The 26,114-nt window shown below is 45.4% G+C and overlaps 1 protein-coding gene across 2 annotated transcripts in view; it reads left to right on the forward strand.

The window, feature by feature from the left end:
- Positions 1-26,114, forward strand: part of LOC110522910 (pappalysin-1-like) — a 113,745-nt gene that overhangs the window by 16,371 nt on the left and 71,260 nt on the right. For both annotated transcript variants that reach the window (XM_036977271.1, XM_036977272.1), the window contains exons 3-7: positions 7,138-7,283; positions 7,525-7,818; positions 8,649-8,841; positions 9,073-9,194; positions 16,460-16,961. In XM_036977271.1, the coding sequence (XP_036833166.1) occupies positions 7,138-7,283; positions 7,525-7,818; positions 8,649-8,841; positions 9,073-9,194; positions 16,460-16,961 (1,257 nt within the window). The remainder of the gene's footprint in view (positions 1-7,137; positions 7,284-7,524; positions 7,819-8,648; positions 8,842-9,072; positions 9,195-16,459; positions 16,962-26,114) is intronic.

The raw sequence follows: 26,114 nt of genomic DNA on the forward strand, positions 1-26,114 counted from the left end.
TATGATTGGTTGGTACGGACACACCACCGACACTATTAAGAGTCTCCACTTAAGATAAACAGATACACTACAAGTACTGGAAACTTTTATCATGTGTTTCCAGGCGCATATTCTCTATACTGTACTTTAATTCTAACTCTGGAAGTCCCAGTTGTCTAGCTTGGGTGTCCAACTTTTGAACACTAGTGTCAACACTTGGTCTTAGGTAGGTTGTGTCCTCCTTAGAGCGGGAAAAAGCACAAAAGATTAAGGATGAAGAAAAAGAGCGTGTCAGTGTGGTAATAACGTCAGGGATGAATGAGGCCTTTAGGGTCTGCGGTGTTGACCAAGCCGATGACAGGAGAGCTGAGGGGCCCACCGATTTAAAAGTGTTCTTGGCCGTCAGGCCGCCATCACCATGCCAACTCACCGCAGCGTTTCACACTCAGCAGCCCCAGACGTATGTATACGAGGCAAATTTATGGGCTTATATGAATTATATGTGGGTGTAAATGGATGAAGTCATAATCTTTCATTTAATATGTATCAGATATAAAAGCATTAACACTGCAGTTTGAGCTCTCTTTGCACCTTGGACTGCCCCAGAACAGATGCCCGCTGACATCTGAATTTAGTGTAGTTACATTTTCAATTTTTTTCCGCCTCTTCTCTCTGAGGCTCTTCTCTCTCTCTCTCTCTCTCTCTCTCTCTCTCTCTCTCTCTCTCTCTCTTTCTAAGTGATCTACAGTAGATGTTCTTCCCAGGGCATGCATGAAAAGTGGAGTCTTCAAATGAATGGAAAATTGTCTCTCCCCTGTGGCTCCCAAGGGGCAATGGACGTGGAATATGGGGCAAGGGGCGAAGGATAGAGTATGAAGGGTAAGAGATGAGGGGAGAGGAGCACTGAGGGGGGTGAAACTGACCCATCAGGCCCTAATTTGGGTTAAACCAGAGACATCCTTAGAGAAGAGCCTGGGAGCCAGGAAAGGGAGAGTGGGAAGGAGGGAGGGCGTTAGAGATGGGGAGAGCACAAAAGAGAGGAGGGAGCGACAGAGAAAGTGAGAGCGAGTGTTAGAAAGGGAGAGAGACAAAGTCGATTGCAGGACAGGCCCAAGACTGGAATATTCAATCCCAGAGGCCCCAGTGGCCAAAGTAGTGTCAGACACAGTAGCTGTGTGTGAGTAAAATCACTGAGGAGGCCAAGCCAGTGAAAAAGCCATATTTCAACCTGTTGCATTGTTTGCTTTATAACGCATTTGTTCAAACGCCATCGTGATATACAATTAGGCTGGCCCGTGACATCAAAAAGACAACAGTCACAGTGGCGGAATACATTCAACTACACGTATGTTTGTTTCATCACATAACCGGAGAGCAACATCTGACCAGTGAAGTCCACAAAGCAGATATTGCATGTAGCAAACAGTTATGACCTGCAAGGTCAAGCAAGTTCATGTTTTAGACAGTTTACTAAACATCTACTGATTTAGAACCACAGAGTTACCACAGAGTCAGCACAAAGACAACAGGAGCACTGCCTCCGCTATTCCTGCACCATTTCAACTTAAACTTTTAAACATCAAATCAACAAGGTTATATATGCTTTAATAAACTGAATATGAACTGAATTATACCAAAAACGATTTAGTCCAATGTTGCTAAATATCATGTGGCTGTCCATGGTACTGATCTCTGTGTGTGTGTGCACGCAATCAAAACAAATGTTTGACTCACCTTACTGTACTTGTAGACCAGTTGAACGCCAATGCCATCCTCCTCTCTTTCATGTTGGCAAAACGGACTATGGTTCTGTCATACAGTATGATTTTAGTTTTTGTCACAGGCTACCTACAGTGCCTTGCAGAAGTATTCACCCCCCTTGGCATTTTCCCTATTTTGTTGCATTACAACCTCTAATTTAAATAGATTTTTATTTGGATTTCATATTATGAACAGACATAAAATTGTCCCAATTGGTGAAGCGAAATGAAAAAAATATACTGGTGTAGGAGTATATGTATTCACCCTCTTTGCTATGAGGCCCCTAAATAAGATATGCTGCAACCAATTACCTTCAGAAGTCACATAATTAGTTAAATAAAGTCCACATCTGTATATATACACATGTTCTGAAAGGCCCCCCGAGTCTGGAACACTGGCAAGGGGCACCACCAAGCAAGCGGCACCATCAAGAAAGCTGTCACGCCCTGGCCATAGAGAGGCTTTTATTCTCTATTTTGGTTAGGCCAGGGTGTGACTAGGGTGGGCATTCTAGTTTCTTTATTTCTATGTTTTCTATTTCTTTGTTTTTTGCCGAGTGTGGTTCCCAATCAGAGGCAGCTGTTTATCGTTGTCTCTGATTGGGGATCACATATAAGTTGTCATTCTCCTTTTGGTGTTTGTGGGATCTTGTTTTTTGTTAGCTCTGTGAAGCCTGCAGAATGTGACGTTCGTTATTCTTTTGTTGTTTTTGTTTGGTGTTCTGAGTAATTAAAGAATCATGAACACTTACCATGCTGCGCCTTGGTCTCCTTCCGACGACAAACGTTACAGAAGATCCCACCACAAACGGACCAAGCAGCGTGGTCAGGAGGACTGGACATGGGAGGACATCCTGGACAGCAAAGGATCCTGGACGTGGGAGGAGATCCTGGCCCGGAAGGGATTGCCTCCCATGGGAACAGGTGGAAGCAGCGAGGGAGAGATGGCAACGTAGCAAGCACGAGAGGCAGCCCCTTCCCCCCTTCCCCCCCTCTCCCTGTGTGGGGGGCACACAGGGAGATTGGCGGAGTCAGGTTGTAGACCTGAGCCAACTCCCCGTGCTTACTGTGGGGAGAGAATGACTGATCAAGTACCGTGTTATCCGGTTCTGCGCACCATGCCTTCGGTGCGCAGCCACAGCCCGGTGCGCTCTGTGCAAGCTCCCCGCAGTGGCCGTGCTAGAGTGGGCATTCAGCCAGGACGGATTGTGCCGGCTCAGCGTTCCTGGCCTCCGGTGCGTCTCTTCGGCCCAGATTATCCTGCGCCAGCTCTACGCACGGTGTCCCCGGTTCGCCAGCAAAGCCCAGTGCGGCCTGTTCCAGCTCCCCGCACTTGCCGGGCTAAGGGGGTATCCAGCCAGGACGAGTTAGGCCAGCTCTGCGCTCCACCAAAACTCACGGACAAGGCAAAGAGGGCATTAATTAGAGAGGCAACAAAGAGACCAAAGATAACCATGAAGGAGCTGCAAAGCTCCACCACAGAGATTGGAGTATCTGTGCATAGGATCACTTTAAGCCGAACACCCCACAGAGCTGAGCTTTACGGAAGAGTGGCCAGAAGAAAATAAGCAAACATGTTTGTTGTTCACGAAAAGGCATGTGGGAAACTCCCCAAACATATGTAAGAATGTAGTCTGTTCAGATGAGCCTATAATTGAGCTTTTTGGCCATCAAGAAAAACTCTATGTCTGGCACAAATCCAACACCTCTCATCACCCTGAGAACACCATCCCCACAGTGAAGCATGGTGGTGGCAGCATCATGGTGTTGGGATGTTTTTCATCGTCAGGGACTGGGAAACTGATCAGAATTTAAGGAATGATGGATGACGCTAAATACAGGGAAATTCTTGAAGGAAAGCTGTTTCAGTCTTCCAGAGATTTGAGACTGGGTGGGAGGTTCACCTTCTACCAGGACAATGACCCTAAGCATACTGCTAAAACAACACTCGAGTGGTTTAAGGGGAAACATTTAAATGTCTTGGAATGGCCTAGTCAAAGCCCAGACCTCAATCCAATTGAAAATCTGTGGTATGACTTAAAGATTGCTGTACACCAGTGGAACCCGTCCAACTTGAGGAGCTGGAGCAGTTTTGCCTTGAAGAATGAGCAAAAATCCCGGTGGCTAGATGTGCCAAGCGTATAGAGACATACCCCAAGAGACTTGCAGATGTAATTGCTGCAAAAGGTGTCTCTGCAAAGAATTGACTTTATGGGGTTGAATAGTTATGCACGCGTAAGTTTTCATTTTTTTATGTTATTTCTTGTTTGTTTCACACAAAAAAAATATTTTGCATCTTCAAAGTGGTAGGCATGTTGTGTAAATCGAATGATATAAACCCCCACAAAATTCATTTTAATTCCAGGTTGTAAGGCAACAAAATTGGAAAAATGCCAAGGGGGGTGAAAACTTTCGCAAGCCACTGTAGCAAAAATGCTTGCTAGCATAGCTTTCTTGCATGGGCAACAATGAACCAGCTAAGTTAGCTAGCTAGTAACATGAGCCTACTAGGCTACATATTGAACTTCAATCTCTCTGGCCAGTGGCACAACATATTAATTTATGGTTAGATCAGAATCACTGACATAATCATTGCCTGTAGAGAGAATTAAGTCCAAATCCACATCTGCATCCATGGCTTAGAAAAGGGCCGATTTAGCAAGCTAGCTACTGCAGGACATCAACACAAGTAGATCAGCAACAGACACGTTTTTCTGTAAATGACATTTTGCTTTGGATGTGATTTGATTGTGTGATTCCAAATCCAAACTGGCCTCCCTTAGGGGAAGTTTTGCTGCACGCTGATTGGCTAGATCTTTTATTTATTTTTTAATGCATTTTGGAGTCCAAATTCTTGCTGGCATCAATCAATGAAATGCTACGGCGACAACGTCATAGTCTTTTGCTCCAGACAGCATCAGATACATGGGCTACACATATTAAGAGGCGCTGTTTCCCACGCTCTGATGATATCTCCGGTAAGATTCAGCCACTTGTGAATTTACATAAGATTATGAAAACACAGAGAGACGAAAGATAAATTATTTTATAATTCATATTTTTTTATTGGTCAAATGTTTGGTCAAGCCTGACTTCCCTTGGCATCCATGAATACAGGCCACTGGTCAAACAGGCACTGCTCTCTCCCCATTTTTCAACAGCCTCCCACAACATCAAGCAGTCAATTACTTTCATACAAAGCTGATCACATGTATACACACAGAAGAGTGCAAATCCTATGCACCCTGACAGACACATTTGCAGCCGGGCCTGTTTTTATGCAGTCATGCTAAAGCCTGCATCCGTCCATCCAGTCCACATCTGATGTGTGTTGTGTTGTTGTCACAGAGCCAATACATTAGACTTAATTGAACTCAGTTTAGATGGGTTCTGACCTACAATAGTACTGCTTTTATCTGTTGTTGATTTACTCATCTCGCCATTAAACCCCCCTGACCCTTTTTTCCCCTCATGCACGGCCAAAATGCCGGACAAATATTTTCCGAGGAAATAATGAAATTCCTGGAATTATTAGGAAGAAGGACCTTATATCATGTGCTCTCTGTAGGCCTGGCCCCTGTGCGCGCCTCCGGTTTCCCACAGGCCGAGCAGGACTTTTCCACTATGTCGTCTCTTATTCCAAACACACCTGGCCCAGACCCCGTCCCAGGAACTAAACGTATACAGCATCCTTATCCTTCCTCACCTACTGGTCTGGACTTATTTCTCTGAAGGAGCGGAGGGAAATCAATCTAGAAGAGCCAGATCAATAGTAGCAGGGGTTTAAGTCTAGCAACTAACAGCAATAACGACATGTCCCATGTCTGCACCACTTGGCTCATCCTCTTTATTATTCTGTCCCAACACTTAACCAACCATGTCCTGACATGTCCCCTGTCTGCACCACTTGGCTCATCCTCTTTATTATTCTGTCCCAACACTTAACCAACCATGTCCTGACATGTCCCCTGTCTGCACCACTTGGCTCATCCTCTTTATTATTCTGTCCCAACACTTAACCAACCATGTCCTGACATGTCCCCTGTCTGCACCACTTGGCTTGGCTCACCCTTTTCATTCTTCTGTCCCAACACTTAACCAACCATGTCCTGACATGTCCCCTGTCTGCACCACTTGGCTCACCCTCTTCATTCTTCTGTCCCAACACTTAACCAACCATGTCCTGACATGTCCCCTGTCTGCACCACTTGGCTTGGCTCACCCTCTTCATTCTTCTGTCCCAACGCTTAACCAACCATGTCCTGACATGTCCCCTGTCTGCACCACTTGGCTCATCCTCTTTATTATTCTGTCCCAACACTTAACCAACCATGTCCTGACATGTCCCCTGTTTGCACCACTTGGCTCACCCTCTTCATTCTTCTGTCCCAACACTTAACCAACCATGTCCTGACATGTTACCTGCCACGACCATTCACTCCAATTGTGCTGCATGGCACCCCACTGTCGTCTACTTCTGCAGCACAGAGGGTGGTAGCTTAGTCTATATTTTATCCACTAAGGAGTTTTTTTACGGCAACTTTTATTTCTTCTTCTTCCTTTTACGATGTCCTCATTTGTCAGCGTGTTTATGGCTGCCCACTTCACCCTTGTGCTCTGTTGTCCTCCTTCCCCACTTACTGATTCTCTTCCAAACGGAGTCTGAGATCTCTCCTTCACTTTGCTTTACTAGTCATTTGAAGCAGCCAGGGCTCTCTTTAATTAATCATTGATGTAATTACATAAAATATTACAGGTCAGTTTTCTGCCGCCGTCTCCCCCTTCAGTTTTCTGGGGCCTATCAGTTCACCTCCAGTTGCCCTGTGTGTATAACACAACTGTCTCTCTCCGCAAGACAGCTGACAAATATCAACTGAAGAAACTCAAATTTGTAACATATATCTCTCTCATCCAATAATTCACTGATCTTGTCAATAGGATTTGCCAAGACCACCAGTTTGGCTATTGGATAAGGGCTTTTGACATGGGCAGAAGGAAGGGGACTGACAGTTTCATGGTGTTGGACTATGTGTTCTCATTTATTCCCCGTCCACTTCTAGCATAGTATTAGCCAAGCACAGTAAACACATCTCATTCAGTCCTGCTCCACTGGTCTCTTGACAACCAGCCTACATTATGTCTCAATCTGCCTGTCTAAGCTCCAGGACTTTTCTATTCTGAAATGATTTCGCTACCTCTCTTCTTAACAGTCTTTTTGTCTGAAATGCTCAACTTTTTTGGGAAATATCTTTGCTCTGCTAACTATTGTGATGTGAAATGAACTGGCTCTTGTTCCTACATTTGTTTAAATCTCTCTCTCTACCCCCCTCTATCTCTCCCCCTCTTGTGCTCTCTCTCCCCCTCTCTCTCACTGTCTCTCTCTCTCTCTGGTCTCCAGAGCCTATTTGGATGTAAAAGAGCTGAAAGAGATCCTGAATCTGGATGGCTCCACTCACCTGAACGTCTTCTTTGCCAACTCGTCTGATGAAGATCTGGCCGGTGTCGCCACTTGGCCGTGGGACAAAGAAGCCCTAACACATTTGGGTAAAGACATACACACACACACACACACACTCCCCCTTCTCAACAGCCCCCGTTGTTGATTAAGAGTAATTACAGTGTGAGCCCCGAGCAGTCTCGCCATCTCTACCTCCGCACTGACAGTGAGGAAGGTGATAATGAAGCTGTGTGGGTCGATGAATAATGCATTATCTCAATCTTACTCCAGCTTCCAGTACTTTCTAGTGTGAATATGTGTTTGTCTGTGTCTGCTCTCCATTCATAGGTGGTATTGTTTTGAACCCCTCCTTCTACGGCACATTTGGTCACACCCACACCATGATCCATGAGGTCGGCCACAGTCTCGGGCTGTACCACGTTTTCCGGGGGATCTCTGAGATTGAGTCGTGTAACGATGCGTGTCTGGAGACTGAGCCCTCGTTGGAGACAGGAGATCTGTGTGAAGACACTAACCCCACACCCAAGTACAAGTACTGCAGAGACCCTGAGCCTGGCAACGACACCTGTGAGCGTCGCCACTTCACACACACACCGTACAACAACTACATGAGCTATGCAGGTGAGATTGCAAACATACAGACACACGCGCATACACACACGCACGCAAAAAAATTAATCGACATACAAACACGTGCACACTTTCTGACACACATAAACAGGCACAGACACATGCGTACACACTCAGATACGTCATACAAACTTATGCCGATGGTTCGATAATCCATCACACGCTGCAGTCCCATCACTTTAGAAATAAACACACATAACATAGGAATGTCCTACCATACAGTATGCTGACCCCAAGTGTCACATAAAGATGTAGGATCTTAATTTGAGCCAGTCTCCTACACCAGGAAAATAATCCTGCAGCAAAAGAAAATAATGAATGGATATTTTTGAAGTGGTTGATGCATTTTTCATAAGGGAAAACAAAGTGTGACATTTCTAAGTGTAAATTACAAACTTGAGAAGCCTTTCTAAACCTCAAATACACTACACGTTTTAAATGCCCTGCAATGCAGGAAAGTTATCCTGCAACAGGGTGATCAAATGAAGATCCTACATCTGTGTGTGTGCCTTAGCAGGTGTGGAATGTAGACATTGCATTGGAAAAACACCCTGGGTAAATTCAGGTAACTGACCTGTGGAGACTGTATGAATATTGCTTCCCTTAATAACATTGCTACAGACTGTACATCCGGGTCCTGTTTTTCTTCCTTCTGTACGTATACAGTATATGTACATTACTTCTCAAGCATTCCCTAACCATTCTCTATTGGCTAACTCAACCTATTAACCTGTATTCTGCTATAAAATATAATGAATTTTAAATCCTACTTAAATGAATACATCATCTACATCATATTTCTGATCATCTCTTCCACATAGATGACGACTGTACAGACTCGTTCACCCCCAACCAAGTGGCCCGGATGCACTGCTACCTGGACCTGATCTACCAGACGTGGCAGCCCGCGTCCAAACCACCCCCTGTGCCCATGGCGCCCCAAGTGGTGGGGCAGGAGCATGACGCCATTACCCTGGAGTGGTTCCCGCCTATCTCCGGCCACTTCTACGACAGGTGAAATGAGCTGGACGAATGGGGCATGCAGCACAGTCAGGGTCTTTAGTATTTACTTCCACTCTGCAGAGTACTGGAGATATTTTGGACAAATGGGTTGACTGTCTGTTTTGATTGCATCAAAATTAGCACCTGTCTATTGGCCTGTATACAAATGAGTACCAGTCATAGTGAGTGTGTTTTATAAACTGTATCTAAGTTGGTTGCTGTGCCTGTCTGTTGGTTTCCTAGAGAAGTGGGATCAGTGTGTGATAAATGCACAGAGGGTCGGGTCCTGCTGCAGTACGCATCCAACTCTTCGTCCCCCCGACCCTGCGCCCCCTCTGGACACTGGAGCCCCCGCGAGGCCGAAGGTAAGACAGCTCTCTCCTGGCTTATTTATTACCACACTGACTGACTGACTTACTGACCGACTGACAAACTGACTCCTCACCTCTCTGTCTCACCGCTGATACATCTGTACCCTTCAAAGCTCAGTGCACTTCTCCTACTCACTTTACCCATTCATTTACTTTTACTCTGTTGGATTCTAACCACCCTACCCCAGAACATGCAGTACACACAGTAGCTACTGTAAACCCCCCACCCTGCCTTGCAAGGTAGGACACACGCATTCTCAATGTATCCCCACCCTGTCAATAACACACCTGAACTTCTTCCCTCCTCTTTCTCTTACGGATAGGATCTTCACCACATCAGGAACTCTCACTCTCACTAGGACAGTATGAGGCTCAATTTGGCTTCTGTGTCAACTCTCAAACATGCAAATAATTTGGTTGCTGAGTCAAGCCCCAAGCATGCAAATGATTCATCTGAGTCACGGCCCTTGACACGAGCTGAGGGACGCAGAGGGAGTCAAAGTTGAGCCAGTGTTCCCAACGGAATGGAGATTCCGTATCCCAGAAATACCAAACGTGGGCTCACAGCGACAGGCATGGTGGGAACTGGGAAGAGCTCTCCATGGATCATGTCCATGACATAATTTCTCCCATTTGATATCAGGGAAAGTGAGGACAGTGAAAGCTTAAATCAACAGAATTCCCGAAATAGGATGCGTTTTTCTTCCCCTCTCTCCTCCAGCTCTTGCAGAGGATTTTAGAATAACTGTAGAGGGACCAGCATTAAGGAGGCGGAATTTGGTATTTATAAATAGTCTGCACAGCTGTGCACCTCTGACCGCTAGCTGGCTCTGGCATCTGCAGTATTAAGCATTGTTCAGAGTGTGTTGGAGTGTGATTCAATGTATGTATCAGTGTGTCAGTATATCCACCATTATTATGCCATTCTGCGTCTAGAGGAAGTTTGATGGCTAAATACACAGCTGATAATATCTGTACATCAGTCTATTCAGTCTAGTCTATATACAGTGCCTTGCGAAAGTATTCGGCCCCCTTGAACTTTGCAACCTTTTGCCACATTTCAGGCTTCAAACATAAAGATATAAAACTATATTTTTTTGTGAAGAATCAACAAGTGGGACACAATCATGAAGTGGAACGACATTTATTGGATATTTCAAACTTTTTTAACAAATCAAAAACTGAAAAATTGGGCGTGCAAAATTATTCAGCCCCTTTACTTTCAGTGCAGCAAACTCTCTCCAGAAGTTCAGTGAGGATCTCTGAATGATCCAATGTTGACCTAAATGACTAATGATGATAAATACAATCCACCTGTGTGTAATCAAGTCTCCGTATAAATGCACCTGCACTGTGATAGTCTCAGAGGTCCGTTAAAAGCGCAGAGAGCATCATGAAGAACAAGGAACACACCAGGCAGGTCCGAGATACTGTTGTGAAGAAGTTTAAAGCCGGATTTGGATACAAAAAGATTTCCCAAGCTTTAAACATCCCAAGGAGCACTGCACAAGCGATAATATTGAAATGGAAGGAGTATCAGACCACTGCAAATCTACCAAGATCTGGCCGTCCCTCTAAACTTTCAGCTCATACAAGGAGAAGACTGATCAGAGATGCAGCCAAGAGGCCCATGATCACTCTGGATGAACTGCAGAGATCTACAGCTGAGGTGGGAGACTCTGTCCATAGGACAACAATCAGTCGTATATTGCACATATCTGGCCTTTATGGAAGAGTGGCAAGAAGAAAGCCATTTCTTAAAGATATCCATAAAAAGTGTTGTTTAAAGTTTGCCACAAGCCACCTGGGAGACACACCAAACATGTGGAAGAAGGTGCTCTGGTCAGATGAAACCAAAATTGAACTTTTTGGCAACAATGCAAAACGTTATGTTTGGCGTAAAAGCAACACAGCTGAACACACCATCCCCACTGTCAAACATGGTGGTGGCAGCATCATGGTTTGGGCCTGCTTTTCTTCAGCAGGGACAGGGAAGATGGTTAAAATTGATGGGAAGATGGATGGAGCCAAATACAGGACCATTCTGGAGTTTTTCCTAGCCACCGTGCTTCTACACCTGCATTGCTTGCTGTTTGGGGTTTTAGGCTGGGTTTCTGTACAGCACTTTGAGATATCAGCTGATGTACGAAGGGCTATATAAATAAATTTGATTTGATTTGATTTGGAAGAAAACCTGATGGAGTCTGCAAAAGACCTGAGACTGGGATGGAGATTTGTCTTCCAACAAGACAATGATCCAAAACATAAAGCAAAATCTACAATGGAATGGTTCAAAAATAAACATATCCAGGTGTTAGAATGGCCAAGTCAAAGTCCAGACCTGAATCCAATCGAGAATATGTGGAAAGAACTGAAAACTGCTGTTCACAAATGCTCTCCATCCAACCTCACTGAGCTCGAGCTGTTTTGCAAGGAGGAATGGGAAAAAGCTTCAGTCTCTCCATGTGCAAAACTGATAGAGACATACCCCAAGCGACTTACAGCTGTAATCGCAGCAAAAGGTGGCGCTACAAAGTATTAACTTAAGGGGGCTGAATAATTTTGCACGCCCAATTTTTCAGTTTTTGATTTGTTAAAAAAGTTTGAAATATCCAATAAATGTCGTTCCACTTCATGATTGTGTCCCACTTGTTGTTGATTCTTCAAGTTTTATATCTTTATGTTTGAAGCCTGAAATGTGGCAAAAGGACGCAAAGTTCAAGGGGGCCGAATACTTTCGCAAGGCACTGTATGGAGATGCAGAGGTATTAAAACTCTGTCCAAGGTCTTCTGATAAGAAATACATTGAAAAGGAATAGATTATCCCTACTGTGTTGGTATGTTGATAGAGATGCCAAGATGGTACAGTTTCCCAAGCTTCAAAGTTATTCCATTGTTATTCCGTGGTCTTTCAGGGTCAGAGCTGGAGTCTGTAGAATCCAGTGAGATCTGATCAATTTGGCAGCTGTCCGACAGCACATGGCTAATAATGAACCCAGTGACTCATTGGGCTAGGGATCAGACTGCCATTAGTGCTGTGTCTGTGTGCATGTGTGTGTGTGTGTGTATGTGTGTGCGTGCTCACACTTGCGCACATGTCTATGTGTGTGTCTGTTTGCATGTTCCTTGCTCCACACAGGCTACAGTGTGAGTGAGAGTGTGTGAGAGGCAAGTCTGGGCTTGTCTGTGGCACTGTGTGTTAACCTCACTGTTTGGAAGTGCTCCCTGTTAGCAAGCAGCAGATTCCCACTCCCCTGTTTACACACCAATGCTAGTCCATCACGGGCTGCTAACAGCTGCATTATTGTGTGTGTGTGTGTGTGTTGTCTCTATGGCAGCTTATGACAGTCATGTAACCGCCACCCACAGACATCCCGACGATGCAAGCATGCAGAATGCCAATGCCATGAGTCTGTGTATATGGGCATGTGTTAGCGTAGTGTGTATGTGTGTAGTTGAATGGGTGGCTGAGAGGGTGAATATGTATTTGTGTGTGTGTGTGTGTGTGTGTGTGTGTGTGTGTGTTTGTGTGTAATGGACAGTGGGCATGTTCAGGCATGTGTTCGTGTATGTGAATAGGCGTGTACAGGCTTATATGTGTGCGCTTGTGCGTTTGTGTCTGTAAAACGCCTGACACCTGTCAGTCCCATGGCTCGTGTTCCAACACTTCTGTAGCTAGGAAACCCTGGCGTGGTCAGAGAGAGAGTTGGAGCACCCCTCGTAAATCTTTACTGCTCTAGACCCAGGAGAAATATGGCTGGGGGAAGAGAAACCAGAGGATGAAAAAAGAGAGGGAAGAAACCATGTGGAAACCACCCAAGATAGTTAAGAGAATTACATGTGGTTTGTGACATTCATGAGGAGGATCCTGCAGCTGATTGGAACCAGGAGTGTGTGTGGATGGACGTGAAGGATCTGAGATGTGTGTATGCAAAGTCATGCGTGCACACGTGTGTGTGTGTGTGTGTGTGTGTGTGTGCTGCGGGTTTATTCAATGAGGGCCTTGTAAATTGTCTGTGTGTGTGCACATACAGTATGTGCATTTTTCTGTGTGTACATTTATGTGTAAATGTGCTCGCTACACCAAGCCGTGCATCGCCAAGTGTTCCTGTCTGACTGGCCCAGATGTCGGGCCATGCTTTCATTAACAGCGGCCTCCTTTGTAGGCGGGGCAGTGTCAAGCCTCACTGCATTATGTGATGCTGTGGGTGTGTGTGTGTGTGTGTGTGGTGAGTGTGTGTGCTCTCTCTGTCTGTCTGGGAGAACAACACTCACTGGGCTCTACTCCATTGCTGTCAGGGCTGCACACTGCAGGGACTCAGGGCGACAGGGTTCAGACACAAAGTACCTGAAGAGAAAGAACAGCTTCCCCTGCTTTATCTCCACTAGCACTTCAATGATATTCATGAGATAATGATTTGGTGATGGAGAGGGATTGGATAGAGACATGGATGCACACAGAGACTTACAGAGACATCCACAGTCATGCATGTACTGTACGCTCACATACTCACAAACACACTTATTCTGGAGAATATCAATCCTGACGTGCGCTACCTCAGCATAAGGGATGCTCCCTTAAGGAAATACAATACAAATGACAGATCAGCCAGAAACTTGCCCAGGACCTTGTTGCATTGTGTATGACGCAAAATATTGGAAAAGACTCCCCTGCCGCATGCCCGATTGCATTGACGGATGCCCTGTTCCATCTCCAAAACTGTCCAATCCCTCAGTAGTATCTTTTCAAATCCAACAATGGTTTTACTGCTGCAATGCTCCAAATGTTCCAAAAGCTACTCACTATTTCAGAATGTCTTAATGACATTGCTTGTTTCTCTTGTTTGGCTTCTTGGCAAAACTCTTAGCAATAATGAATCACAGCGGAACTTTGAACCCAGAACGTTCCAATTCAGCGTTCCGGTTCATTTCATTGTATAATGTCACAGGAATTCCCTCCGATATCCAATAAAAGAGTTGCACTATATAAAAGCATCCGCGCGCCAGGACAAGGTTGTGTTTTTTTTTTTCAACATTGGGATGTTGAGTGGAGGCCAGCGAGGTTGATCTGGAAAAGAAGGAGAGGTGTGGTGGATGTGTGCTGAAGAAAATATCTGCAAACTCCCCAGGCGAGGGAGAGGAGAGGAGCCGGACTGTCAGTCACCACTCCTCCTTCAGGCCCTCTGCTTTCCCCATCACTCACCCTTCCCGCCACATTCTCCATCCCTCACCCCTGTCACCCACGCCAACCGTTTAGACTGCAGATATCATATGCAGAGAGATGGAATGAATGACTGACTGACGTTTATTGGCCTTCTAGACTATGAGGAATCGCTTGATTGGTTTAATGTAACAATTGAAGAATATATGCGGTCATACAGCTATGAATGTGTTCACGCAGATGACACAGTAAGGCTCGCAAGGGACAAAACACAAGTGAGCAAGACATATTTCCATTGTAGTTCCTCTCATGCCCTCTAGTTAGAGGTCGTGGCATGAATTCAAGTAGTGAAAGTTACTTCAGTGCAAGTCAGTCATTCTGTTGTGTGTTTGACTCCATTCCATTAATTCCATTCCAGCCATTACAATGAGTCTGTCCTCCTATTGCTCCACCCACCAGCCTCCTCTGAGGACAATGGTTACTTCAGTGCAAGTCAGTCAGTCTGTTGTGTGTGTTATAGAGAGTGTGACGTATGATGGAGAGGTAGGCCCCATTCTTAGAAAGCAGAGTGCATGCCCGGACATATCCCTCTATGTTTATCTATCCGTATCCCAGTTCATTCCAGTCCCCTGTTTCCAGCGCTCCACAATTCCACACCGTCTGATTCCCACATGATGCTGGAGGGCGAAACACTACACATTCATCCCTACTGCAATTAAGCTGGAATTCCTCCAAATGTCTCTTTCCTCCTTTCCTAGACAAGCGATCTCCTAGACAGGTTAATACCCCCATGGGATTAGCAAATCAAGTGAGAAAGCAAGGCCTCCTATTCAAAGGCCAGGTTTGGATTGTCTGAACACCTTGAGGGCCTTTCAGCAACCTGGGAGGCAAGGCTAGGTCAAATGCTTCAGAGCTGTTTTTATAACAGAGAGTAGATTTAACCCTAATGAAAAGCTGCTGTCTTGGTTGGATTTTAAGGATAAAATCTGTAATACTCAAAATTACTGTATTGGTAATTCTACAGTGTTTAAAAACAGACATGGGTCTTGCCAAGGTTGCATATAATCTTTATGCATTTTTTTTTAACGTACTCTATAGATGATCTTATGATGGATTACATCCCCATCCTGTCTCATGGTAAATCTGGAACCTCTGGTATCCGCAGTAGGAGTTCTAGAGCAGGAGGACAGCCCATCATAACAGCTGACATTACAAAATATTTTCAGTGGCTAAAACTCCTTTCCTCAAAAAGTCAATGAAAAACGAAACACAGAATGTGAGGGGCACATTATGAGAGAGAGAGAGGCTGGGTGCAAAACTCTGAGTATCTCAGTTCCTCAGTTTCTTTTCTCTCCTTTTTTTCAAAGTTACCTCTACTCTGGCCACACACACACTTACAATAATAAATGTGTTGAGATAATGTGGCCTGGAAACCGAATTCAGTGCTCACTTGATTAAACACTGGAATTTTGTGCGGTGCCCAGAATTGAGGTTAGCAAATGGGTTTGTCGGTTGCCAGTTTGGAAGTGCACAAAAGGAAAACAGGGAGAACACAGTGTCTTCCATAACGCTGGCTTTTCAAAGCGCTTGATGAATGTTGGTATACGTCACTCTGGATAATACGAGGTAGCTGTGGACTCCAAATATGGCTGGAGGAGTGCTGTTTGGTGTTGTAATGACTGCCACTGAAGTGAGAACCCTGTGCAGGGCCTCTCTCAAGAGGAACACAGGCAGCTCCCCTGCTTTACTGACAATGAACTCAGTCCCGTGTCTGTCGCATGTAGTCAATTGCTGAGAAAAGCCAACAGCTCATTCAGCCCTGATACTTCACCTGCAACAGCCATTTGTAGTCAGTCAAACCACTGTTCTATATACACATTATATATAGATTTTTTTCGACATGCACCTGCAGCTCTTCCCTGCATACAAACAAATTCAAACAACCACACATGGTCATGTTTGCAAATGCAATTACCTAACCTTTGTTTTCTATTGTATTTCATTTTCTCTGTGTTGGTTGTGTCTGAGTGTGTATTTACTTTATAGTTGTTTATATGTTATGTCTGATCTGCTGTACCTCTGTCCTTTTGACCCCCAGGACCTCCAGACGTGGAGCAGGCGTGTGAGCCCAGCGTGCGTACCTGGAGCCCCAACGCCGGCATCGAGCAGGGGGCCGTGGGACTGTCCGAGTGCCCACTGCAGGGCTGCATGCTCCAGCTAGAATTCCCCCACCCACTGGTGCCCGACTCCCTCACTGTATGGGTCACCTTCTTCAGCCCCGAGGAGACGGCCTTTCCCGCCATCCACAACATCCTGCTCCTGACCGTGAGTGGAAACAACCTTTCGTTGGGCCCTAGTAACGTGTTCTGTGATACGCCACTGACGCTGAAGCTGGACGTGGAGGAGGAGGTGTACGGTGTGCAGTTCTTCACCATGGAGCAGCACCTGGAGATTGATGCTACCCTGCTGGCGTCTAAGCCCAACTGCCTGCTGTGCCGCCACTGCAAGCCGCTCCGCCACCGACTGCTGCGCCAGCCACCATTCTCCCACGCCCCCCACGGTGTGGTGTTGAACGAACCTACCAGGCGATACACTGACAGGTGAGGAACCAGACCGGGGTAGTTAGCGGTTTACTGTCAGTTACACGCAGCTTTGAATGTCTTGACTGTGTGGGTTGTACTGTATTGGCCTAACGTAGCTTAATGATACACCAGGATTGCTGCGTTCTCTGCTTAATGGGTGAGAAATTGCAGAGTAAGCATTATCTCTTCACACTGCAAATTAATCTGATCTTGAGCCCAATCTCCTCACTGACCCTGGGTCGGGGAAAAAAATCATATTTTTGCACCAAGTTGTTATTGGTCAGGGGGTGAAGCAGAGCCAAAGTTAATATGCTGAGGCAAGCGCTGCAGCTGCAGGCTGATTTAAGCCTGGTCCCTGCCTGCCTGCCTGCCTGCCTGCCTGCCTGCCTGCCTGCCTGCCTGCCTGCCTGCCTGCCTGCCTGCCTGCCTGCCTGCCTGCCTGCCTGCCTGCCTGTGTCCAGAGGAGCAGCTGGTGTGGTCTTCTTGGCCCATACTCTGTCTACCCCAGCCAGGCACCAGAGATCTGGGCTGTGGGCTCCGTATATCTCCCCTCTGGGATGGGCCTCAGCCTACCTCCCCTCTCTCTGGCTCTCTGGCCAGTCCAGTCCTGGGCGGAGTGATACTTGCACCGGTAGAATTAAGTGTTTTTGACTATTTTGACGATCTCAGAAATGTTTCGCAGTTAAATCTTATGTATTTTGAGGTCGGAAGAAATCTTTTAAAATCCCAAATCAGAAACCTCTGTGAAAATGTTTCCTATAAAGATAAATGTCATGATGTTTCAATGTGTTCTTTTCAAACATCCTCAGGCGTGTTCGGTGGGCCACCACCAGTTTGATGGTTTCAAATCCACTGGCCAACACCCACTTCTCGAATCAAAGGTCATTCATTGCGAGCCACATCTTTGGGGGGACTTGCTGGGGAAAACGAATGTCTTGTTGATGGCATTATCTGTGCACGGTGGCAGTTTTGTGCTTTACTTTCATGGAATGTGCTGACTAGATAAAGGTAGCATTCTCCATGGCGTTGCCATGTGTTGTGCAATTTCACTATCATGTTGTCAGCATAGTTCACATAAGAAGGAAAGTGGATGATAAGACACGATAAGGTGAGTATGCCTGTTATGCAAGATAGAGAGGGTATGCCTGCGCGTAGCACTTCATAATAACACCTGGTAATGAAGCCTTTATAATGGATTAGTAAATCATTTATTCATGTTTTTAATCATTACTCCCTCATTTGTAAATATTAGTAAGCTAGTTATTCACACATTCATTAACACATTTTCAAGTGTGTCATTATGTTTCATAAGATCGTTCATAAGATGTTGAATATAGATCCTTATAAACCCTTTACTAATCATCAGTAAAGTATTTTTTCAGTATCTAAAGTGAGGGCTATTTATACTTTACAAATCATTTTATAAATGTTTTGAATGCCCAGTGTCATTTCTCACAAAAATATGGACATGTCATTGGTAGACATTCCAGCAGTACCTGATGCTCCATCATCATGTCCTGCTCCATCCTAGGTCTCAAAATGGCCCCTGGAACATATCAATGGTTAAACAACAAGCCCACAATACAGAGGATGTTTAAGAAAATATATTAAACATTTCATTCCAAAACAGTCACACTGTTGTAGTAGTGTGGTGTGTAACTTCATACACACTCTATGCTGAGTAAAGTAATGTTTTTCTTCCGAAAATGCTTACATTACTGTTTATTACTGTTGAACTTTTCTACCTAAACCAAAGTGTGGATTGCAGTCACTCCTTCGAGCAGTTCATAGACTGCTTATGAAGTAAGAAAACAAATATCTGAATACCTGATTTTGCTGAACTATCCAAATTACATTTAAAGAGTTATTACCATTAAACGACCAGTAAAAGTGTAGCCCCAATAAATTGTATGTGGTTAAAATACTGAAGCACTGGAAGCATTTAAAGGTTATACATATAACATTTCTATCTGCAAATACCTCTAAATGTCAATCACATATCAGTAGTAATGAAGGGATAAACATCCATTTGAGAAAAACTGTCTGGTCCTGCCAGCTGTTGGGTGCAGGCTACATCTCCCTGTTTAATGATTTGTTGGTTTGCGAGGTTGACAAAATTGGTAAAACATTGGCATTTACAACTCTTCCTCACGTCCTTGCACAACAGTTTTTGTGAAAATATGTTTCCTTAAACATCCTGTACTGTGTGCTTATTCTTTTACCATTGATATGCTCCAGGCTATTTTGAAACCTTAATAAATCCCCTTATGGTCTAAGGGTGCGGGATGGCTTTCTACTAAGCTAACATATGGAATTGTTTTAAGATGGTCATACCAAGGACCATTTAGATATTTGTTTTTTTAAATTTTAGGACCCCTGTAGGTATCCCAAAAATATTCAACTAAATTATTTGATGAAACATTGAATTTGGCCTTAGTGCTATTAGCCCCTAGAAACACATTGAATAACAGATTCATACATGGAACAAGAAATCAAAATGAGAATGTTGTGAAGTGTCTGTCCTTTACCTGAGAGATGTAAGAAAGGTCAGAAAAAAAAATCATGCGGAATTATCTGTATACCGTTGACGTGTCAATGCCCCATTCCCTTCCATTCATTTTTCATCCCGGTACCAGATTACCTTCAGATGAGTCCTGTGACACTTGTGGGGGTCGTAAAGCAAAACGTCAAGAAAAGCAAAACAGAGAACACTCATCTTTCCATAGAGTGCACATATTAGTTTGTAGCCGAAACCATTCAGACGCTACGTTTTCGTGAAAAGACAGATGTTTTGGGATGTCTCCTGGTCTGACAAACAGCGCTGTAGCTCTGCCACCTTCCACCGCGGATGCAAAAGGCCAACATTGGCGGATGCGGTGGTATGAGACGCAGCCCATGCAAAAAACAGACATTTCTAACTTAAACAGACAGATTGTATTATGTTAATTAGATGTCGGACATCGATTAACGCGGACATCGATTAAGGAGTGTCAGGTACTGCTGGAATGTCTACCAATAGTTTTGTGAGAAATAACACTGGCCATTCAAAATAAAGTATAAATGGCCCTCGCTTTAGATTAGACCCCACAAAAATACTTTACTAATGATTAGTAAATGGTTTATAAGGACCTATATTAAACATCTTAGCAATGATCTCATGAATCATTATTACATACTTTTAAAGTTGTTATAAATGTGTGAATAACTAGCTTATTAACATTTACAAATGAGGGAGTAATGATTAATACATTATGAATAAACAATTTACTAATCCATTCTAAATGCTTCATGACAAGATGTTATTGGAATGTTTTTCCGCATTCACTGGTGTACTTAGTGGTATTGTGGCCACAGCAATTGCTCTTGGAGCTCTGAAGCTGGTAGAATGTCAGTTGTGAGTGTCTATTGGTGGTGCATTTTGGTCTATGGTCTTGGTGCATTTCAATGGTTTTGGTGGATTTCAATGGCCTTGGGTGGATCATCATGGCGATGGTCAGTGTTGGCTTACGCTTTTGTTGTGTAAGAGGAGTTTGACGTCATTCCCAGAGAGAAAGGTCCAGGTCAACCCACAGCAAAGGATTCCTCATCATAGGAGTCAATCTACCACACATGCATGCACGCACACACGCACACACACACACACACACACACACACACACACACAGATTAGATAGGGGTGGTTGGAGAACAGTTTGGGGGTCACCCAGATCTTTTGACATGTTTTGAAGTCGGCGGAAGTGTTGTGGTTGACCCATGGATTTTCTGCTGGAGTGTTTTGATTGACCCATGGTTAGTTTGCTGGATCGTCATGGTTCACTGGCTCCCCAGGCCTGTTTCCATAGACAGAGGGCTGACCTCCCACACTCAGCCCACTGCCCTTCCCTTGAAATGGGGCAAGGAAGGGGGAGTATTCCTATTCAAGGTAGGATGTATGAGAGGGTGAGGGGTGGGAGGTCAGGCTAGTGGGGGTGAGTTATGAAGGGGTGAGCAGGGGGTGGGATGGAGATGAGAGGGAGAGAGCTGGAATGTTGGACTGGTTGGGGGTAAACCATGGAGTCGTTAGGGGTGGGCTGAGAGGAGGGTTAGTGGGGGTGATGGGGGGACCCTAGCCTTCTGAGACCCCCTGGCCCATAGGCTAATCCTCTCCCTGACCTGGGTCCTCTGGGTCCTCTGGGTCCTCTGGCCTGTCAGGGTCTCAAAACCTATTCAGCTCTGACGTGACGGGACCCCCCAGCCCGGGAGGGAGAGGGCAGCTGCCCTCTACGCTACCCTTTTCACTGGGACCCCTTCCCCCCGTTCTGGCCTTCTCCTTCACACTTTTATCCCCTATGTTCTCCTATGCTCTTACCCCTGTGGCCCCATGGCCCTGCTCCTCTCCTGTCAAGTCCACTGTTGCTCTAGCCCTGAGAAGACAACCTCTTCACCTCTACTCAGAGAACCCCGTTGTTTTCTCAGCTCTGACTGCTTGACTTGTAGGTTTTCTGTTTTCTTTTCGCCAGCAATACGAGATTGGGGATGTAGAATACACTTCCTAGGTATTTGTGAGAAATGTCTGTGTGCTCCAACGGTAATTGTTTTAGATCGCCTCCATGTGCGGATTATTTTCGGGGTTTTTGGTTTTGTTTGTCACATATGCGTGCAAACATTACAGACTTTTTTCCCTCCATGGTCTAAGCCCATTTTGTCAAGAGTATAATACTGGGTATGGTTTTAAAGACTCTGTCTACTGAAAATAAAACATTCCACACCTCCCCCCTCCACCTAGTGGTTGAACATTGGGCCAGTAACCGAAAGGTTGCTCGATCGAATCCCTGAGCTGACAAGGTAAAAATGTAAAAATCTGTCGATCTGCCCCTGAGCAAGGCAGTTAACCCATTGTACCCTGGGCGCCGAAGACGTGGATGTCGATTATGGCTGCCCCCCCCCCCCCCCCCCCCCGCATCTCTCTGATTCAGAGGGGTTGGGTTAAATGCGGAAGACAGATTTCAGTTGAAGGCATTCAGTTGTACAACTGACTTGGTATCCCCCTCTCCTCTTCACCTCTCTTCCTCCTCTTCTCCTCATAACACATTCTCTCTGTCTCCATGGCCCCCTCCACTCCCACAAAGCCCCACTGTGCCCTGCGCTCCCTCCGCCATCCTCTGCCTGCTCTCTGTCCATAAGGAGCAGCATTAGCACTGAGCCTTGCATAAGCTCTCTAATATGAACCATAATGGTGAGTGGCAGACAGAGGAAGTGGAGGAGGCAGCAGCGGGTCCCGGGATGTCTGGACGTCTCACCCCTCTGCCCCCCCCCCCCCCCCCCCCCAGAACAATTTTTCAAAGAATTGCAACCGGACTTCCCAAGGATAAAATTGGGCCAGGTCCAAAAAGTGGATTTGGAGGGATAGTTAAGGTGGAATGTTCAGGAAAGAGTTAAGTTTCTCTGTGGGAAGCAGAGAAACCCATTTTACTGTAAAGTGCTAAATTGAAGTTTAAGGTCCACGCCGGTAAGATTCTAATGGTTGTTATGATAAAGAGGTTCCCTGTAGGGTTCCCACAATGAAGCTCCACAGGTATCTGGAGCCTCAGACTTGGCTCAAATATATACCGTATGTCAAATACTTTAAGGAACATCTATAGGAGATTTAAGGTAAAATTACTTAGCACTTTTTGTTTGACATCAATGGTTTCCATTGTTATTACTATCATTACTTATACTGTCTTTGCTGATATTCCTACTTTGGCACTGTCCATATCTTAGGTTTACTCTCCACCGTCTGATTTGGCAGAGTGAGTGCACCACTCAGCAGTGAGTCATTGACGCTAGGCTAGGCCAGTGGAGTTCCTCGCTAAGTGACGTGTCAACATCTGAACCATAGGAGTGATGGAACTTCTCATACGTGTCATCAATGTGAGACAAACTGTTGGTTGACGGGGTGTCTACTGTGTAGCTTGGTATTGTGCTGTATTGAGGTAATGTCTTATTCCTTATAATATAGCAGAAAATATATTGGATCTTATGATTCAAGAATAGATAGAAGAGGCACTGCCACCAACTCCTTGTGACTCTGTCTGAGGCTGTGCTAATATGAACATCGTCATTTTACATTGTAGAGTTGCAGGACATTGAGTTAGGCTCGTTGTACCAAAGAAAACAGCATAATGATGTAAGTCTGAGAGGTCTTACTGTGTAGCACTTGAATTTGTTGAAGACTCAATAGGCAGGAAACCTCACATGTATGGCAGCTGTCACCATGACAAAAGGTATATTGCTTTATTTATTGTATTAAGGTTTAATCTAAGCATTTCTTCAGCAATCTTAGATTTTTCTGGCCTCTCATCTAGTATCTTTACGGCACAAACACGCGCACACACACACAAACACACTTCCGCATGCAATCAAGTGGTGATATCAAAAACACCTTTGAAAGGCATATTACTGTGCATTGTGCCAGACTCTAAGTCTGTGGTGAGATAAGGTCTCTATTCTCACAAGGGCCTTAGGGAAGAATGTCTGGATGAACTGCAATGGAAACCGCCATGACGAAATCTTATCACGCGACAACTTGTTGGCAGTAGAGCTAAAGACTTGCATGGAGAATAGTGGCATGGAGAATAGTGGCATGGAGAACAGGAACTAGGCTTATATTGTCCCAAGAATACACATAGACTGTTTACCAACACTGGAGCTCAGTGGATGACTACAGGCTGAAATTAATCAGATGTGTTGTGTCACAACAACCATTTGTGTTCATCTCTATTTGCAACGATGGTATAGAATTCATCACAATATTTTTTTAGAAACAAAGATATACATTATTCTGATTACCTCTAAACAAAATATAAAGGCCCCAATCTGTTGAAGTCTTGGTCCCGCAATATCATAAGGTGGTTTAGTGAGCTCACAAAAGCTATTTTCAAGCCCCAGGTCTGTCTGGATGGATCCGTGGTCCAGAATAGTCTCTGTGTGACCGAGTATCAGCCCAAACTAGAGGGGCTCCCAGGGCCATAAACCACATATCTATCACCTGAATGTGTGTACACACATACACACAAATGCCTGAACCACTTCCCATCAAGATATCAGTGCTACAGATTGCCTTGAGTGATGTCAGAGTTTCCCCTTTCAACCTCTCTCCCCTCTGTGTCATGACAAAGGTGCTGTTCTTATGTAGGTCCCCCCGGAGTATATTTCACATGCAAGTTATTGTCCCTGGTGGTCCCTGGTGGCCCCTGGTGGCCCCCGTGTCTGTTCAGCCTCTCTTGACACTATTTGAAAAGTACGTTTTATTTTCCTTTTACCTCCTTTTTTCCATTATCTACTGCATCCCAACGTTTTTTTTCTCTCCGTCCTCTTCCTCCTCTTCCTCCTCCTCTTTCTTTTCCCTCCAAGACTGAGGAGCATTTGGAGATGGGAGGCTGAGAGTGGTGGCTGATCTTGGCAGAGGACATGAAGGAAGCCTGATGTGACCTGTTGCTCTGATATGAGACGCATAGTAAAAATCACCAGAGGTCTGTGACGTGGCTCTCCGAGCATCGAGAATAAGCCGTCTGCCTCTCTGTCTCGCTCTGTCATTCTCTCTCTCTCTCCTTCTCTTTTGCTCTGTCGTTCTCATCTTTTGTTTCCCAGCCATCCTTCCCGCCATTCCAGCCGCTTGCCTCCTCCCGCATGGGTCACATACATCCGTCAGGCCCGAGCGAGGAATCACAGAGTGTGTATGTTTCTTGCCCTTGTCCCGTCCCGGGCCTGGCTTAGCCTATCACCCCCGGTGTTCTTTTTGTGACAGATTCGGAGGAAGGGGAGAGAGAGAGGGCCATGGTGATTGTTGGCGGCGTCACTCATTCTGTCGCTCCCTCTGCTCGCTCATGTGTCCTCCAGGCTCATGTCTCCCACAGCTTTCCTTTTCCAGAGGCTTGAATAATTCAATTAAGACTAAAGGATATTTGAGAATGACCCCGGAGTTGCCTCGAAGCGGGCCAAGGCTGCGGAACACTGTGTAAAACAGAGCGGTAGGTCAGGTCAAACATCCCCTTTGATTGTTGATAATAATCCAGTCAAAACCCAGACCCTCAATCTCCTACACAGCACCGGAGAACATTTGTAGGCCATACCTGCCTTTGTGTGTGTGTGCGTGTGTGTGTGAGTGGGTGTGTTTCCATTCTATCTGGGGCAGGACAGCCAATTGGAACCCCATGTTTTCTCTCCTGCTGTGGGGGAGTAGGAGAGTGACCGGGGCTTTGGGAAGAGAAGGCATGGAACACATTTCATACTGAAAACCACCACGGTAAAAAAGGCTTTCCTGCAGTAAATCTTTTGACACATTTCGAAGGCACGGGCTGTGTGTTCGGTCGGTGTGCTCTGTGCTGTGCATATGTGCGTGCAAGAGTGCAAGTGTGTATATCTGCGTCTGAGTGTGTGTCTTTGTCTGCATTGCGCCTCTGTCTATGTGACTGTGTGTGCGTCTGTCTGCGCCTGTGCCTGCAATGAGCCTCCATCTGTGTGCGTGTCCGTGTGCATGCGTCTGCTTCCCTTCAAGTGTGTGTTTTATTGGATGTGAGCAACCCCATTCCCAGCAGTGTTCCGGTCAGAACAGAGCTAAATCCATGCATAAAAAGGCAGCCTGGACCATTCATGTTCAGGGCTCATTTGAATGATTTGTTTTGCCACTTAATAAACGTGACTGCTTCCCTGGCCATTAGTGCCGACACCTCCTAAGTCTGCCGATGGCGGCTGGAAGAGAAGGGGCGAGGAAAGGGAAGGCTCTGGCCTCGTTTGAACCCATCTGTGAGTGCGATGGATGCCACAGCCATTGCAGCGGCTCTGGAACACAGGGCCGCTACAGTGTGTGTGTGTGTGTGTGTGTGTGTGTGTGTGTGTGTGTGTGTGTGTGTGTGTGTGTGTGTGTGTGTGTGTGTGTGTGTGTGTGTGTCTGTGTGTGTGTGTGTGTGTGTGTGTGTGTGTGTGTGTGTGTGTGTGTGTGTGTGTGTGTGTATTGTTTTGTTGTCGGGGAGTTGCCCGTAATCAACAGGCAAGGGCTTATGTTTCCCAGAGGGGGATAGACGTAAATGCTAATAATGAGGGAATTGTGTGTGTTTTTGTTTAACTATCCTTGTGGATACCAGAAGTCCTCACAAGGATAGTAAAACAAGGAAAATTCAGACAAGTGGGACACTTTTCCGGTCCACATGA

The sequence above is a fragment of the Oncorhynchus mykiss genome, chromosome 5 (assembly GCF_013265735.2).
Source record: "Oncorhynchus mykiss isolate Arlee chromosome 5, USDA_OmykA_1.1, whole genome shotgun sequence".
Classification (NCBI taxonomy): Eukaryota; Metazoa; Chordata; class Actinopteri; order Salmoniformes; family Salmonidae; genus Oncorhynchus; species Oncorhynchus mykiss.